General features: G+C 45.2%; 1 protein-coding gene across 2 annotated transcripts in view; it reads right to left on the bottom strand.

Annotated features, from left to right (window-relative positions):
* The window catches only part of VRK2 (VRK serine/threonine kinase 2), a 90141-nt gene that overhangs the window by 37200 nt on the left and 34355 nt on the right, over positions 1-18586 (bottom strand). For both annotated transcript variants that reach the window (XM_075535918.1, XM_075535917.1), the window contains exon 8: positions 3494-3626. In XM_075535918.1, coding sequence (XP_075392033.1) covers positions 3494-3626 — 133 coding nt within the window. The remainder of the gene's footprint in view (positions 1-3493; positions 3627-18586) is intronic.

Below are 18586 nucleotides of genomic sequence, written 5' to 3'. Positions count from 1 at the left end.
TTCTGCAGACTTTCATGTACAGAACGCCAAAGAAACGGTTTTGGCATCATTGAGCAACTGAAATTAGGTTCCTTTATTCTTGGCGTTTGGGAACAAAGAGAAGTCTGAGGGCCTAGATTAGAGCTGCAGGGCGGACAGAGTAAGGTTCCACATGAAACTCTCCTACAACAGCCCCTGCTACCCTCAGAGCAGGCAGGAAAACTGGTCCTCCGACAACTCCGTGCCCTCTCACTCACCAATCCAATTGTCAGTTTGTCTGAGCCTTCTTCACGAGGCCCTGCTGTTGTCCTAAGTCCTTCAAGGAAATCGACCCCAAGCAGCTGTTTTAATCCCCCAGGACAACTGCCATCATCTTCTGAGCTGCACACTCCGCGCGACCCAACTGCTACGGGAAGTCCTCCTGGAAGCTACGGTCGGGGCTGGACCTCGCGCTTCGGAACATGCTGGCACATCCACAACACACCCCGTTACTAGTCACTCCTTGAATTCATCTCCATCAGCTTCGGTAGTGCGCAGAAGACTGAGGGAAAGATGGGCTCTGGAAGCCAGCTGATTTACGCACAACATTTCAGGCACCTGTGGCAATGAGCTTTTTGCGTCCAAGAACTCGCCAGAAGTTGAGAATGCCAGGCTCCGTGCGATCTGACCGGCAGCTGGCCTTCAGCATTGCTTCATTCAGAGACCAACGGCCTTCCCGCTCCTGGCTCAGCTTTGAGGTTTGCCTGGCCTCCTTTAATGCACCGGTCCACCTGAACACTGGTGTTTCACTCTCTCCGACTGGTTGCTAGGCTTCTGTGATCTGGGAGGGTGTCCGCTTGAATTTTGTGTAAATTTCTCTCAGTCCTGACCTCAAAATCATTTGTTGTTTGTCTCCCACCCACCACATTGCACAAAAGTATCTCATTTCTGACGAATGAGACTGAGATGAGCATATTACTGAGAGAGACTGTCTGCAGCTACCCACCGACTGAAGAGGCAGGTGTAAACACATTTTGTTGGGAACAAATCTGTGCACATATGAACTGAAATCTCGAGGGAACACTTTCTTCATGTGCTCTCATATATGTGAAGTGTGAATGTGTGTGTGTGCATATGTGTATATATATATATATTCCTAGGAGTTTGGTGCTCTATTATTTTAAATGCTTTAAAGGAATATGTTGTTTTATAGGAATCTTATGTGAAAACTAAAAAAAAATTATTATTCACTCCATCATACAACTGTTCAGCAAACTTCAAAAGCACTTACTGCGGGCTTTCTTGTATCATCTTTCCTCGAGGAATCCCCGTTCTGTTTTCTCCCCATGGCGTAGCTGGGTTAAAGCCACCCAGCTTACTGGCATGCATTATTTCTAGGGAGCTTCAAAAAGTTCATGGAAAAATGGAATCCAAAGATGAGGGAATTTTTGTTCATGAACTTTTCGAAGCCCCGTCACTTAGGAGGGAAGGAAATGAAATAAACTACCAAATGGAGGTTTGCGCCACTCTTTCCTAAAGACAGCCCAGAGAAATTAAAAGCTCTACACGGTGGAGTCACTGAAGAGGACTTCTGGACTGTCACAGTCCAGTCACAGAAGAGGTCACTCGGCAACACGTCCACCTCCGCCCCACCCCCTCCACGATCCACTGTCTTGTTGTTTAGCTATTTTAATGGCAAAATGCATACCGGGTCAGCCAGCATTAGATCTATCGAGTGGAATCAACTGGTCTAACAATAAATGAGTTTCATTATCAATGCTACCAAACTAAACCTTAAGCATCTCTGTGATGTATTTCCCGTTATACCACTGTTAAAAAGCATCTTCCTGAAAACTGTATTGTGCAAAGAAATCTGGCAAAGGAGAAGAATTAAATTCACTGAGACACAAAGAACATAAATTGAAAGCAAAAAACCCCAAACACTATCAATGAGTATTTAAGAATTCTATTTTTAATGTAATTAAAGGAATATCACATTTATACTTTTAAATTCTCATTGGTAAGATTTATTAATGATGTAAATAGTAAATTTGATCTTACTAAATTTCAGAATTATATAATATTACCAATTTTCTCTTTTCTAACTGAATTAAAGGGGGGGGAGTATAGTAATGTCTTTCACGTGAATCAAGCATATGAATGCTAGTTTCTACCTGAGAAAATTTAGCCTATCGCTCTTCCTGACAGACCCAAAGCCAAACACTCATTACTGTCCAGTTGTTTGTTTCCGAGGCTGCCAATCTTGATGCAGCGGGCCGCCAGACCTCTCTCCTGCAGAGCAGCTGCTGGGGGACAGGCCGCTTTGGGTTAGCTGACAAGTGCGTGCCACTGCACCCCCAGGGCTCCCCCTTAAACCAGTGGGGGTTTTAATTGCTCTGGAACATGATCAAGACCCTCTACAATACATGGCCAATGGTCCTTTTAATAGAAAAGGCCACCCTATGCAGTAGTGGGCGCCAAGTAAAAGTCGTGAGAAAGTCTACGTGTGGTAACCACAGTGCAGCAGCCATTAACAAGTGCCATGTCGAACTGCCTGTCAGTGGAAATGGAGTCTTTTCAAAGCGGCTTCACAACCCTTCCTTAGGTCTAGCACATGTAAAAGTAGTTTCATAAACAAAGTTTGCAAAGAATACAGTTTTGAAAGGCGAAGTTTTTCAATAATCACCGTTGTTTTGTTTTTTTCCCTCTCTTTACTAGCATAACATTAGAATTGACTTTTCGTCTTGCTGACAGAGCAACTAAGAAAGTACAGTTGCATTGACCGTATTGATTGTGAACAGAGCAACCGTCGGTGGGACCCTGTACCATATATTTCCAATATTGACCTCCTCCTGCCTCCTCCCTTTTCCACGGCTCTCTGGGCCAGCTATTGGATTTGGACTGCAGTGTAATAAACAGCTAAGGTTTAATTAATGGTAAATGAATACAAGACATAGGTTATGACTTTAACTAATTAGGGAATTGTTGAATTAAGTCTGCCTTGGAATGCAAGGCAGTATAATCAATATCCAATAAAAGGACTATGTATGTAATTTACCTGCAAATGTGTTTCCAATACCATCAAAGTGAGTTTAAATAAGTAAGATATATGAAAGGCGACTAGGAGAGATTTCCACCAGTTAACACTTTGTGGTTTCAGTAAAGATCTTCTTATTGTTGAGAGACGGTATCTTCCCATGCTGAGAGGGGCACGGTGAAAAATGGGCACAGGGCTTCCCGTGCGAGCCTTCACCACATCTGGGCAGCGCACTATAGCCTAAGAGTGGCTGGTCGGCAAGTGTGCCGTCCTCCCTCGCACTGTGCTGACCAGACAGGACAGACAGTGGTTTTGCTAGCAATGCACCATTCTGCCTCCTTCTCCCTTTTCACGGCCTGCATCTCCTTCCACGGAGAGAACGGAGGGCCAGTGGGCAGATGGATAAAAATCCCCACTGTCTCCACAGGCCACTTCATGCAGTCTGACTCCTCTCCTCTGTCAATCCGCATAAATAAAAATGAGGAAGAAGAAACCCACCTACTCCCTTGTGGGCATCCAAGCTGGTGAACTCCATCGTCCCATTATGGCCATTCCTAGGATTTTCCCGATACTGTTTGTGGTTCCCGTTGGGGCAGTATCTGTAGCAAAGTCCATAATCTGCCAGATAAACCTGGAAGACAAAAACGGGCACACGGATCATGCTTTCGTCCTCTGAAAAGATAACCTTCAGGAAGAAGTCTTAAGAAACAATAGGTTAAGGACAGTCCCCGTGTCTGTTTTATTAAACCCACTGGTGCATTAGACAAAGCGTATCCAACCGGGGTCCCCAAGAACAAACCTTCTGGCTCACACTCTTGTTTCTGGGGCGACTTCCATCCTCAGCCTTATTATTTTTCTCCTAAGTTCCATTCCCTCCAGGTGGGCACCCAGACACCCTCAGTCACAATATGGCTTTTTACTTATAGTCCCACAGCTTCGGAGGAGGCTGTCTCCCCGTCACTCTGTCTTTCCTCGCAGCTCCTCCCGGGGACAGGGAGTGCTCTCAGGCAGGGAGGAAGATGAGTGCAGGCATGCGGGAAATGTAAGCCCAGTGTTAGCGGAGTTTCGTTAGCAGGAACGAAACGCAGCGAGGGACAGTCAAAGCAATGAGTCGTTAAAGAAACAAAAAGACCCCCCCCCCCACCATGCTGTCTGTATTTAAGAGTGGACCATCAGTGCGGGACATCTGGCCTTGCACACCGGTCCATAGCCTCACGGTTATCTTGTGAGTTAGTAGGAGTGCAAACAGGGTCTCCAAACAGAATACAGATTAACATTCCGAACTCAAGTGAATTTTGGAGAAAGCAAGAGAGAGAGAATGGGGGGAGGGGTCATTTAGCAGAAACCATGAACATCGACTGCAGACCTGCTTTGACTAGGAACTTGTTTGGACATGTGGTCAGAAAATCCTAATTTCCCCCCCAAATACGTCACTATGCTTCCTCCCCAGCACCCCTCTCCGAAAGAAAGTAGTTGTAACTGTGAGGAAGTGCTGTCTCACATGGACGTCTCTAAAACGTGGGGAGTCTGGTAACGTTTCACGACATTGCTTCATGCTTACAAGGTATCTCAGAGTGCCTGCCTCTGGAGGTAGAGACTCACCATAATAGGAAATTAAGCCAATAATTTGAACAAATCAGAAATTGGGGTGGCTGTTTTCATTCAGCATATGGTTGAGGATATCTATATTCTTACATGGGACACTTTCCTGTGTAGGAAGTTTTCCTACTTCCCTGAAATTCTCATTACAGATTTAGCATTAGCATTGATTAATATGTTTTTAAAATATAAATTTGAAGGTATATAAAGAAAGATCTCTTCAAAACATATAGGGAATAAATCTCAGCATGACTGCCTCTGGAGGTAGAGATTGGCTGTGAAAGGAAATAAAGTCAATCATCTGAACAAATCAGGTTGATTCCGTATAGGTCAACATGAGAGTCCCTATTATAATAACTCCGTAGTGATAGAAAGCCTGAAGTTTTGTGAGAACTCAAAAGGGCTGGGAAAGGTCTATCAAGATAAAGAAGGCGGGAAAGGGTTGAAGACTGGCTGAGGGCCACCATGTGACAGTGAACTGGGCAAAGAGAGCCTCAAAGGTCACCTCATTAAACCCAGGCAAGCCCCCAGCAGAGAGGGGGCGTGGGTCTCCTTTCACCTACGGGGAAGCAAAGCAGGCCATTCGTTTTAGAAGACCTTGCCCAAGTCGCGGACGCAGCTCGGTGTGGAAAGAGAATTCAAACCCAGGCCGGGGGCCGCCAAGGCCATTCTCGCTTTTAAAAACACAAGGTCAAATTTGGGGTTCTGTCCCCTTCTGAAATTTCACATTAAACAAAGGTTTAGGCGGAGCTCAGTTGATAGAGGCAATAGCCTAGAGCCTGGTCTGGGTTTGGTTATTTCACCCTTGAGCGAAGAATAGTTTTCCCATTTTTATAGAAGTGTTTTAAAAAGTAACAAATACACCAGAGAAACCCATACGAAGTCCATAGAATTCATATGCCTCAACTATTTACTGTCTGGCCATTTACGGAGAAGCCTGCCAACCTCTGATCTGGAGCGAAGCTTCGGCTTAGCTTGCTGCTTTTTAAGGTGTTACTTTCCCTCTGAAATTGAACACTAAGGGAAATATTTTTACCTTTTAAAGTATAAATGTCTAATGTACTTGATTTTAGACAAACTCATCATAAAAACTCAAAATTTAGAATAAGCTCTAATAGGGACAACTGTTTGCTGTAGGAATCATTTAAACAGCAAGTACCCTAATGTATTTAAAATGATTTTCTGATGCATGCCCATCGTGGTCAGGGACAGCCCTGTTGGTTTCCTTTCACTTTGGTCCTGGGGCCCCTGATTCCAGTCTTTCTTATACTACACCGCTGAGGGAGCTTATTGTACCAACCTGGCCGATAAACACATGTGGGGTTAATTGAAGGGTAGAGAAATAAATGGCTGTGAGCCTCGCCTTTCGAGTTCTCTGGTCTCTTGCTTTGTGATGGTCGGACCAGGGTGCAGCTGCCTTAGCCAGTTCCCTGCTTCAGCTGGCAAGGCTCACTTCCTGCAAGACATCTCTGAGGAGAAGTCACATGGACCTACCCTGATGCAGCCCTGGGTGCTGGAGCAGCCATCTGGAGACCCCTGCCAACGCTGAGATGCTTATACGTTCACTGATTCGGCTTTCCTCCTGCAGTCGGCATCATTGTGTGTGTTTTGTGAGATGGCGGAGGACTTTATGGACTGGTGTCGGACATATGGGTTACTGTTGGACTTGTGCGCTTGGGCAGCACTGGGTTGGGATGTTTTCTTGATGTGCACTTAACCTTTATATAAAACTCTCTTATACATGAGTTTCTGTGGATTTGTCTTTCCAAAGTACCCAGACTAACACAACCGCCTCTTCCCTTTCCACCTCAGACTCAGTTTGGCGTCTTACCTTTTTCAGGTGTGTGACACAGGCAGGGAAGCTGTGACACACCCAAATAATGTGGCTTTGAAATAATGTAAGTTACTCAACGCACGTTCACTGTTCCAGATACTAAAAGGCTTATAATATCCCTCACTCCCCTATCCCGCAATAATTAATCTGACCTAATGCTCTTATGAAGGGCAGCTAAGACACGCTGCTTTATCAATGAAGAGACTAGAGACAGTGAAGGAGAAAGATACACACACACACACACACACACACACACACACACACACACACACACACACACAACGACTGAAGAAATTCTTAGATTTGGGGTCTGAGACAAGGGCACAGGTCTGGAGTGACCTGAGATGAGGAGGGACATTACAAAGGATGAGTCAATAGCAGAAGACCCACCAGAAAGCCAGCCTACGATGGGGGGTCTGCCATTAGAATAGACGCTTCGGCTCTAAATTTTGCAAAACCTTTTAGACTCGTTAAGGACCCTCTGGGCTTCTTTTCCAAAGTATCCCCTCAATAAACTCCCCCTTTCTGTTCAAACCTTTTCTCTGACTCTTGTCTGAATTTTCTCCCTCACCTTAAATCTTTCTTGCGAGCAGGGAAAGAACCAATGAGTGGAGAGGCTTGAAATTCTGAGCCTTCTCCCAGTAACACTGGGAATCCACCAGAACATGTGACCCAAGACTCTATATTCTTCCTGGAAGCTCTTCCCAAGGACTGAGACAGGGATTCTATCCGGTCATTTCTGCCTGGTGCAGATCAATGTGTGTGTCCCCCAAGAGGTATATGAAGTCCTAACCCCATAACTGTCATGAGGGCCCATTTCCCTTTGAAGATGCAACCTGTCAGGTGGTCCTACATCCTATTGGAGTAGGCACCCAACCTCGCTGTTTTGATCTCATCTTCCTCCTATGCCGGGCAAGGCTGGCTCTGTGCTCTCTGCAGCTTCCCGGAGAATGTCGGAACTGCATCCTACTCTGTCCTGCTGGCTGCCTCAGTGCCTTTCACAGATTAGCACCGCCACTGAGAAGGTTCCCTTTTAACTTCTGTAGTTATTATGCCCCTTCCCCCTGATAAAAATCTTTGCCTCTCATTCTTGCTCAGTCTACCTCCCCAAGAACCTGACCAAACCTGACCCACTGCCACTGAGTTGATTCTACTCATGATGACTTATCAAGGGTTATGGAGCAGACAGCCTCATGTTTCTCCTAGGGAGCAAGTGTTGGGTCTGAACCACTCATCTTGAGGCTAGCAACTCAACGGTTGAGCCCCAGTGCCACCAGTGCCCCTTAACTGGATACCAATTGTCAGTAAATCATAGTCTGATTTAAAGTTCTTAAAAAATAAACAGATGAAAAGCAAATTAGCCCTTGGATGACCATGAAAACCAAATTTCTTACCCTCAGCAGATCTGCTTACAGAATCAAAACTTCTTATGGTTCCTAGACAGATTTGCACCCATACATGCCAGGTTCTCAATTTATACACTTCGCTATGTGCTTCCTGTCAGCCTCCTCTCCTTCCGGGTGCCCGTGGGCTCTCCCATGGCTTCATGTCTCCAGAAGGATGCACGCAGTGACAGGGCTCCGCTGTGACTTTCCTGGGGAGGGCTCTTGTCTTGCACTCTTCCCCTTCCAGGGGACCCACCGAGTGCGCTTCTCCACTTCCAACTGGAACGCCTGGAACCGGAGTCCTATCCCACACTGGAAGTCCACTCCGGTATGTTGGTCCTTCTAACCATACAGCAACTTATTGGCCTTTTATTTGCCTCATATAGGTGTGCATATGAGGTTATTCAGCTTTTATTTCTGTCGTGACCCCACGTTTGAGGGTGGTAAACTCCTAGGGGACAAGTATACACATGTTTGTATCCATGACAATAGTCATGCCAGGGCCTTTTGAACAGTGCATTAAAATAGAATTTTGCTGGTTTGCCTGGATGGCAAAAACTGGGTAAATTGAATTAAATTAATTTCAATAGGTACCTGAGTACTGAGCATGATACGATAAATGTATTGGGACTCTTACAATTAAGAAAAAGTAGAAAAGCAAAGGTTTGTCTATTTGCTGAATATATGGTAGGTGGGAGAATTAAATACAGAAATCAAATCATAAGTAGTCAATTGCATGATACATGGAGTCCATTCCTAAGTGTGTCTTGAAGTTAAATGTGTATTGTAGGTCAGTTGGGACAGGTACGTAAGATTCTTATGGGTAACCATTAAGCTGCTAACTGAAAGGTCAGCAGTTCAAAACCACAAGCTGCTACTTATGTGAATGATGAGGCTACTTGTTCCCATAGTTTAACAGTCTAGGAAACCCTCTAAAGCAACCACCCTTCCTAATGCTGCGACCCTTTCATACAGTTCCTCATGTTGTAGTCATCCACCAGCCATAACATCATTTTCGTTGCTACTTCATCACTGTAATTTTGCTACTGTTGTGAATCGGGCGACCTCCAAAGGGGTCATGACCCAAAGGTTGAGAACCACTGCTCTCCCGGGTTGTTATGAGCTGAAGTTGGCTCAATGCCAGTGGCTCTGATTTGGCTCTGCTGCAAGGAGAGACTGGCAGCCTTTTCAATGATTTAAAAGTTATACAGGCAATAAGCGAAAGTGATTGCAATGAGAATTTGTTGCCAATAGGGATTGCCTCAATCATTTCAGGGTGAGGGTAAATTTACACTGAATTAAAGGGCAAGCAGGCCTTGTCCTTTAAGTGTGACATTGGTAAACCAGGGGGGCTGCCTGTATTTAATCCTTATTCCCCAGGTAAGGAAGCTATTTTTAGTACAGGTTAAGGAGGAGAAAGTAGGGGAGGGAATAGGCTAGGTGTTTTGTTAAACCTGCAATAACTAGCAGAGCCAGGATTGGAATCTACCTCCATTTATCCAAAAGGCTGAGGTGTTTGTTTCCCCCCCCCCCCTATGATCTACACAGAGAAAGGGGAGAGGCCCGAGCACATGCACAGGCCTCCTGGTACACCTGCTCTGCCAGCAGCATACTAGCCTGTGGACTCATGATGAGGGGGTTATTTCTAACCTGAGGAGTCACACAGAGTTGAGTTGGCACTTGATTTCCACCAATGAAAAGGGAGGCACAGAAACAACACCGGGAAGAAACACACAGGACACCGGTTAGCACTGCTGGGACAGAAGAGGGTTTTGGGAAACCACCCAAGCCTATAACAACAGGTTAATATCCGATTGGAAAATCAGGTTAAGAAAGTGGGACATGGTTTTTGTAAGCAAATAGACGTCATCGAAGGTTTGGGGTAAGAAATGCCATTCGTGCTGGCAACGTCTCAGGGGAGGAAATGGAAGCACGGTTGGAACAAAAGATCATAACGATAGTCCAGGGCAGAGGCCAGGGGAGGTTGGACATGGAGCTGCTGAACAGAAGAAGGGGGGCGGACAAGGGGACATAGCATATTGGAATAAGAAGGTTGAGAGAGAGCCCAAGGTATATTGGCAAATGGTGTGACTGGTAAGTGATGATTCGATGAATAGAGAACATGAGAAATCAGACTTAGAAAGAAAATGATGTCATTTACTTTGTACCCAGCAAAATGGATGATTGTCTGCTAACCCCCTAATCCAAGTAGCTTCAGAGCAGACACTTGATGCAGGCCTGAATGATCAGGTCCTAGTTGGCAGACTGTAGTTGGAAACAAATCATCGGTATTCCTGCTCCTCAAGCAATTAGAAGCCGGGTATGAAGTGGTCAGTCTGACTCAAAGGGAAGGATTTTTCAGAGCCTGGTTAGAGGTTCGGAGCTCTGGGGCACAGAGGTTATGTTATGGACCACTAACCACAGGTCAGCAGTTTAAAACCACCCGATGTTCTACAGGCGAAAGATGAGGCTTTCTACTCCAATAAAGAGTTAAACTCACAGGGTAGGTCTACACTGTCCTACAGGGTTGCCATGAGTTAGACTCGACCTGATGGCAGCCAGGTGGTTTTTTGGTTGGGTTAGAGGTTGATGTAGCAGAGCGGAGCACGTCAGCTGGAGAACAAGATAGAGCAGGCCAAGAGAGATGCCCGTGTCAGCATAAATCAATGTCACTGTCCATCGGGCTGTGGACTTTAAGCCCCAAAGTTCACTACTTTATTTCCACTATGAATATTTACTTTTTAAAAAATAAAGCGTTTTTCAACAGTCCTCTTGGCAAGTAGTTTACACATCATATAATTCAACAGTTCAATCATTTAGTCATAACACGGAGGATTGTATAATCACCCCCACATCAACTTTAGGGCATTTTTCCTTCCCCATGGTTAAATCGGCCCCAAGATGGTTTATGCAATTACAATCCATTCTAGTGCTCCCTCCCCACTCCCGTCCTCACCAAAATTGAGTAGATAGAATTAAGTTTTCCCTGGTGTATCATCTAATACCTTATCAAAATTTAGGCTATTTTATACAATTACATTATTTTAATTACGATCTTCTGTTCTACGGAGAAATGTGTCCCTTTAACTTTGATGGTCAGAGACTGAAAGAAGCCGTGGTGACACTGTCGGTTAAGCAATGGACTGTGAACTGCAAGGTCAGTCCTATCAACTTACAGCCTCAGAAACCTACCGAGCATCACTGTGAGGCAGACTGCCCCTGTCTTTTCCTAGTCCTTCAACAAAATACTGTAATGTGAAAAGCTTCATTTCCTGAAACAAATCAGTACGCCCCCAAATGAGACTGAAGCGGAGCTGGGCAAGCTGCATGTTAGTGTTCGTGAGAATTATTCCTATCTGTGAAGGTCTACATATAGTTTCATATATGGTAGGATAGACTGATAGACATCTGTGCCTCATACCCTTTTTTACGGCGGGTCTTGTCTACTTGTCTCTCCTATCTTGCTCGCCAATAACAAAATGCCACAAACGGATACATGCGCGAGGACCACATGGGGATGCCACAGTGGATCATGTAACTTAAAAATGGTGCCAGCTTACTTGCAAGTCATTGATGTCTGCCAGAATAAATACGGTGATAACTCCAAAGTTACAATTTGACTGTTTCAGTAAATTATAAAAAGTTTGCAGTTTTTCTATTTTCTGCTGGATGTTATGAGCTCCTGGGAGTTTTGTTGTTGTCATTTTTCCTAGATCTCGAACCTACCTAGTCATCTTTCAAATCTGAAAATGTATCCATTCATCTGCCTTATACTTTATATTTATTGAGGAAACAGCCACGGGGATCATCTGAAGAAGCAGGCGCCAACCTCATTCCTCTCAGTTTTTCACCCCGTATCTGAGGGCTTTCTACTCCAGTAAACAGTTACCGTCTCGGAAACTCTCTGGGGCATCGCTAGGAGTCAGCACTGACTCCATGGCAATGAGCTTAGTTTGGAAGCAGCCCTAGTGGTACAGTGGTTAAGCGCTTGGTGCCTACCACATACATCAGTGGTTCAAACCCACGAGCCATGCTGAGGGAGACAGACACGGATTTCTGCTTTCCTAAGGCTTAGAAACTGCATAGGCCAGGTCTGCCCTGACAGAGGGTAGGAACCAATTTTGCAGCAATGGGTTTTAGTCCAGCTACTGCCCCATCTGATGGCAGTGGCCCGGGCAAGGGTTCGTTCCGTGGTACACAGGGTCGCCGGGAGCTGGGGGAGGAGGGTGGCACCCGATGCACCAACAACGCACAAGACTACAGCTCTCTCTAATGCTGTAAGGTGTGGGAGGGGGCTTTAGGGTCTGTGAAGAATGACCCTCTCGTGCCGCTTTCAGGTGAGTTTTGAAACCCCCCCATCTTCAGTGTTCAAAGTAATGGCAGCATTTTGACGCCATGGCCTGCTTTTCTACATGGCCTTTTGGCAAAATGAGAAGGCCTACTGGATTAACTTGGATTATGACCTGGAAGGGCTTCCCAGAATTCTAGGACTTTCCCCAATACAAAGGAAAACCTTTTCAATGACAGTCTTGGATCAGAATGTCTAACTTGTCCTTTTAAACACAAGCTCTAAAAAGACGTATGAAAGAACCCAGAATCACCTAATTTCCAACGTGATGCCAGGGAACAACATCTGTTTTTGGCGTGGGAGGAAATAAAAAGGAAATGGAAGAGAACAGGCCAGACGGCATCCAATGCATGACCCTCCTCTTTGTCGGCATCCAGTCTGAACCTCAATCCAGACGTGACCATGGCAGAGCTCGGTATGTCTATAACAGGAGACACTCGGAGCGAAGATATGGTTGTCACTTCCATAATGTTACAAACAGGTTCACAATGTAGAGGTTGCGCCTACACGAAGCATAGCAATCCAGCAGAAGTTACTCTGCTGTATGTGCAGAATCCACTGAGTACATGGGAGGTTGCCAACAATACCACCATTCGTACATGCTGAGTCCCCTCAGAGTCCCATCGTTTCTAACAGCCCCTAAGTGGGATTATCTCAGAAGCCATCCAATTTACACAGCTCCACAAGCTATTTCGAATTCCCAAATTCCATTTCCCATGAAATTGAAAAAAAAATCCCAAAGCCTATAAATGCTTTGTAATCTGAATGGCAAAATATTTTGATCACAACTACTTCCTTGGTCATATGTGATCTGATTTTCAGTAATAAAAATATTATTAATGGGACTTAATAGGCACTCCCATGTATTCATTCCAGATCAAACCAAAACAAAACAAAAAACAAACCCACTGCCATCAAGTCAATCCCAGCACTCCATACAATGGAGTAGCAATGCTCCCTAGGGGTTCTGGGAGCAGACAGCCACATCTTCCTCTCAGGGAGGGGCTGGTGTGTTAGCACCAAGTGTGCACCCCACTGCACCATCCGGCTTCCCTGATGGTGGACAGGGAAACACAATTGTTCAAAAGCTTCAGCTCTCTTGGCAACTACACTCTGTTCATGAAGAGAAGCATTTGTTAAATACATCTCCTACTGAAAGAAGATATGTTCATAAAGTTATGAAATCTTTTCTTATAGAACCTGGACCCTGCAGGCCCTGTTTCTGGAGCCCTGGCCCTGCAGTAAGTTAAGCAGTGAGATGTACAGGCTCAGAAACTCCAAGGCGTAGTTCTGCTCCATCCATCGGGCCACTCTGAATCAGAATGAACTCGATAGCTATGGATTTCGTCTATTGGTTGGTTGTCTGGTTTAAGGCAGCACTTCTGAAAGTGGGTGACACAGCCCTCTGCCCCTCCTGGAGGGACAGCAAAAGTAGACCCCTCCCCTTTATCAATGGGCTCAAGCATAAGAACAACTGTGAGCATGCCGCAGGCCTGAGCAGTGTTTGCTCCTGGTATACAAAGGACCAGAATGAGTGACAACCGAGCCGACAGCCCCTAACAAAAACACTTTATCCTGGATAGTCCAAAGGTTCTTAATTGCCAGTGGGAGTGCTGAGTGGTTATTTATTTATTTATTTTTGTCCTGAAAAGGGAGCAGTAAGCCAAAAGTTTGGGAACCTATGGCTCATAGAGATGTCTAGCACCAAACGCTACCTGGATGGAGAACTAGAGCCAATCATTACCATTTTCTTAGCATCCAAACAATGCAATATTTATGGCATGAACCTAAGACTTCTTATGGAGCAAAGTAAGATATGCTGTTCTTTTGATAAATATTTTGTCCTTTTGAGATTGGCTACCAATTTGATGACCTTACTGGGCGGATCCACTACAGTTGACTCCACAGACAGCAAAGCTATAGGACAGTCAATGCGCCCCACAGGGACTCTCTAAGGCTATAGGACAGTCGACGCGCCCCACAGGGACTCTCTAAGGCTATAGGACAGTCAAAGTGCCCCACAGGGACTCTCTAAGGTTGCCAGCTTTATGGATAAACAGATCACCACACGCTTCTCCTGTGGAGCTATCAGTGGGTTCAAACTGTTAACCTTGCAGCTACAACAGACTGATTAACCATTGTAGAGCCTGAACGCCCTATTTGATACATCAGAACTACCATTTCCTTTTTCTTTACTGAAATTTACAGAATATACCATGAACAATTTCACAGCGTACAGATCAAAATTTAGTGCTGACAATCTGTACAACTGCCACCGCTTCTCATTTCAAAGCTAGGAAGCACCGCGTACCTTTTAAGTGATCAGATTCCACTCCCGCCTCCCCCATCGGCCACTGCTCTGCACTCTGTATGGATTCGCCTACGGATAGTTTACATAAAAGCAATCACATGATATGTAATCCTTTAAATCTGACTTCCTTTTACTTAGAGTAATGTCCTCAGGGTTCATCACATTTAGCATGAATCAGTTATGTGTGTTGTGTCATATTTCATTGTCTACAAAAGTCTACAGTTTATTTATCAGTGGTTTCATTGATAAACACTTGAGATAGTTACACTTCTTGGCTATTGGTAATGTGCTGGTATGAACACTTGTGTACTGATTTCTCTTTCACATGTGTCTAGGAGTAGGATTGTTAAGTCGTGTGGTGATTTTAGTTTTAACGTTTGGAGGCGCCACTGAACGGTTTTCACAGAGCCGTACCATCTTCTAATCACACCAAGCATGTGGGCAGTTCCTGCTCACCGTGTCTGCACTAGGAGATCAGCTTCCACTTTGATAACAGCCAAGAAGGGTACCTATAAAGTAGGTATAAAGTGACATCTCGTTCTGCTTTTGATTTGCATTTCCTTAACGACCAATGAATTTGACTCCCTTGTTAAAAATTTTGATTGTTATAAGCATAATAGTAATACAAACCTTCTTTGCCAGGTGTCAGTTACTGTGTGCCTACCATGTGCAAACTGGCCCCAAACCTTCACACCTTCTCTTAAGTCATCCATTTTACGCGAGCAAAACACCAGCAAGTGGCTGTCATATACAGAACTTGACTCTCTCTGTTTGGGAGGCGGCGGCGGCTGTTGCTATGTGCTCTTGAGCCCATTCAGACGCACAGAGACCCTACAGACAGAGAAGAAAACACTGCCCAGTCCTGTGCCATCCTCACAAGTGTTCTTGTGTCTGAGCCCACCGGCGCTACCCACTGCATCCACCCAGTCTTGTTGAAGGTGTCTGTCTTTTTCGTCGCCCCTCGACTTTACCAAGCATAATGTCCTTCTCTGGGAACTGGTTTCTCTCGACACCGCCAAAGTACGTGAGAAGACCTTCAAAAGGCTCGATGTCCGGATTTAGGGAACTAATTCTGGGGAGGACTGCTGGAAGATTTTTCCATGCATCTATCTCTCTTCCTTCATCTGTTTCCTTATTTAATCTTTTTTTAAAAACATTTTTCAAAATTTGTAAATTAGGTGGGGGTTTATATTTAAGATCATCGATTTTGTATTCAATAGTTTAAACTACGAATCAACACTCTCAAAAGTTTATCTTTCCACCTCCTTGGTTTTCTCAGCTCCCTTTTCTGGGTTATGATCGTCCGCTTCACTGAGGCAGGCACTCTACGCTCATCACGCTGCGCTCTCAAACAAAGACAATCATGCCCGAAGGCGACTATCCCTGAGCCGGAGAGGGTAGGATTTATAACACACATCGGGAAGGGGGCATTATTTAACCCACAACATGCTACTCCTTGCCTCCCTCCACCTCCAGTGTATGGCTTTCAGACATGCAAACACCTAGTCACATCATCCCCAAAGCCTTACTTAAATCAACCCTGAGCCCCAAATCTAATCTTCTGAGTCATTTAAATGAAATTTTGGTGAATCTTTGGACTCATTTCCTCCTAGGAGAAAACTCCTCTTCATCTGTGAGTCTGTGAGATCTAGAGCACATGTGAGTTCTTTCTAAAGTACAATGGTGGAACGGGCCCAAGACTGAAATCTCCGTTACACGGCGGGGGAAATGAAAGGTGGTCAAGAGGAGGCCTGGTACGAAGCAAACCGCACAGCCAGCAGAACAGTACATTAGCTCTCAAGGCTGCGAAAGCAGCCCGTTTCCTGAGCATTGGAGAGTGGCCCTGCCCTCCAGACTCTGGATGCTGGCCACACTCTAGACTCGGGGGAACGGCTCCTCAGCCTTGCCTCTAAGGCCCACCAGGACAGCAACTCAGCTGCCTTGGCTTTGGGTGGCCCTTTATCTTCCGACTGCATCTGAGCGGCAACGTGACCCTCATCAGCACGCCCAGACTCCATTCTTCTGTCCCTTGGGCATGGCAACCGATGGTGTGATCTCATCCCGCTGGCACTTGGAAACACCAGTCTAAGGCTCCAGAACCAAGTTGGTGAAGAACTGGCTTTTCACCTTACAAGGCTGTGCCCATCAGCTGAAGCCCCACAGGCCATGGTTCCACCCCAGAAAAGCGAGGCAGCCCCACTTCCCATGCTCTTTCCAACAGTATGAAGGATCTCCCTGCTCCAGAAATAGCCTTTTCTCTTCTTCCATGGGGTCATTCCTGTGCCGTTTCCTGCCTGGAGAATTCCAAGGGGCAGAGCGATTCCTGTGTCTTTCCATCTGTCTCTGTCTCTCTCTCCCTTCAGCCTAAACTACGTGGTTTTCTCCTGTGGGCACTGGTGAGCTCCCTCAGAAGCAGGCTTGGTTTCCTAGCACACAATTCTGCCCCCATGTCCTTGGTGACTACTCTAGACCAGGAGTCCTTCATTTCTACAACAGAACTGTCCAAGCCCTTCAATGGTGTCTGCTTCTGGCACTATTCGACTTCCTTTGTAATTTTGACAGTTCTATCTATATATAATTTGCATATCATGCAATTCAATAGTTTAAACATATTTAAGAGTTGTGCGGGCATCACTACAGGCAATTTTACAAGAGTTTCTTCTTTCTTGTACTTGGTATTATAAACTCAACATTTTCACGACACTTCCCCTTTCCACAACCCTAAGAAACTATTAATCCAGTTTACTGTCTCTATTGGCTTACCTATCCCTGGATTTCTTGACTGCTTTTAGATGGACCCACTTACAACTTCTCAAAAAAATTTTCTTCATCTTGATTCCTTCCTATGGCACACTCATCAAATCCTTTTCATATTTCTACTACACCATCCTGTCTCTCATGATTCATGGACATGCAGCCAGTCTTGGCTAGTAACATAAGGGCCGAAGTAACAGGTTATCAAGAAGCCAGTGAGGGACGGAACTCAGTGGGACTGCCTCACCCTGCTCATTGTCAAATCCATCTCTTTCCTCTTACATGTCACGGAGTGACAAGAAGAAACCACCCAGCCCCTTTGAGACATTGGCCCCAAATCTTAGTTTCACAGCCAAACTAATCACTTGCCAGTTCCGTCTTCCATAGGACATGTGAACAGAATTTAGACCAGTGCTGGGTTTTCGGCGTCACTCCCCTCCTTTCTACTTCCCTCACCTGGGACCGAGTGGCACTGTTGGGTAAGTGCTGACCTGCTCACTGCAAGGTCACAGGGCGAAACCCACCGGCTGCTCCCAGGGAGGAAAATGAGGCTCTCAGTCCCGGAAGGATTCACAGATTGGGAAGTGCTATCCAGAGTCAGAATCGACTCCTTGGCAGTGGGTGGGTCTTCTGGGACCCAGATATCACCCTCTCACTTCAAGGAAGCATCTAAAAAATACACCAATATTCATACCAATATGCTTGCGATTTACAGGTAGCAGAACATTATGCTGTGCTTTCTATTAAAAATATTAGGAAAATCTTGTGATCTCAACTCTACCGAAAGACTTATGACTAGGTGCACATTTTAATTTATCTTTGTGAATATGCTGACTGAGCTCTGTGTATATGAAAAGACTCATAATTGTTGTACTAAATAGTAAAGGTCTTTTGGCATGATGACCAGATATTTCTTGAAAGGAAATTAAGAAAGAAATGACTTAGTTACCGTACCTGGCTATGATGTATTCAGCTTTATTTTGTTGACTTTACCTCTTACTCTGAAGTGATTGACTAATTAATTCATTTACAAATTGATCTATGCAATTACTCATTGTTCATTCATCTTTTATTTGTTACTTATCACAGGCCAGGCTCTGTGCCAGCTATAGGATATATATGTATCCGTGGATAAAGGTCCATCCTCCTTTTCCTATGGACAGGACCGGCTCCTGGACTTCCCATGCTGAGAACTGGAAAGTGCCGGTCCCCTCTGTCAGAGTCAGACACTGAGAGAACCAAGACACCAGAGACCGTGTGATCGTGGCGACGCCGTTGACAGAATAGGAAAACTATGGCACAGTGATGTTCCCGAAATAGAAAAGTTTGAAAATAGGAAAAAAATAAAAGTGAAAAATAA

Source organism: Tenrec ecaudatus, chromosome 17 (assembly GCF_050624435.1).
Source record: "Tenrec ecaudatus isolate mTenEca1 chromosome 17, mTenEca1.hap1, whole genome shotgun sequence".
In the NCBI taxonomy this organism is placed as follows: Eukaryota; Metazoa; Chordata; class Mammalia; order Afrosoricida; family Tenrecidae; genus Tenrec; species Tenrec ecaudatus.
The sequence above is the reverse complement of the archived record's forward strand: the minus strand, read 5'-3'. Positions and strand labels throughout refer to the sequence as shown.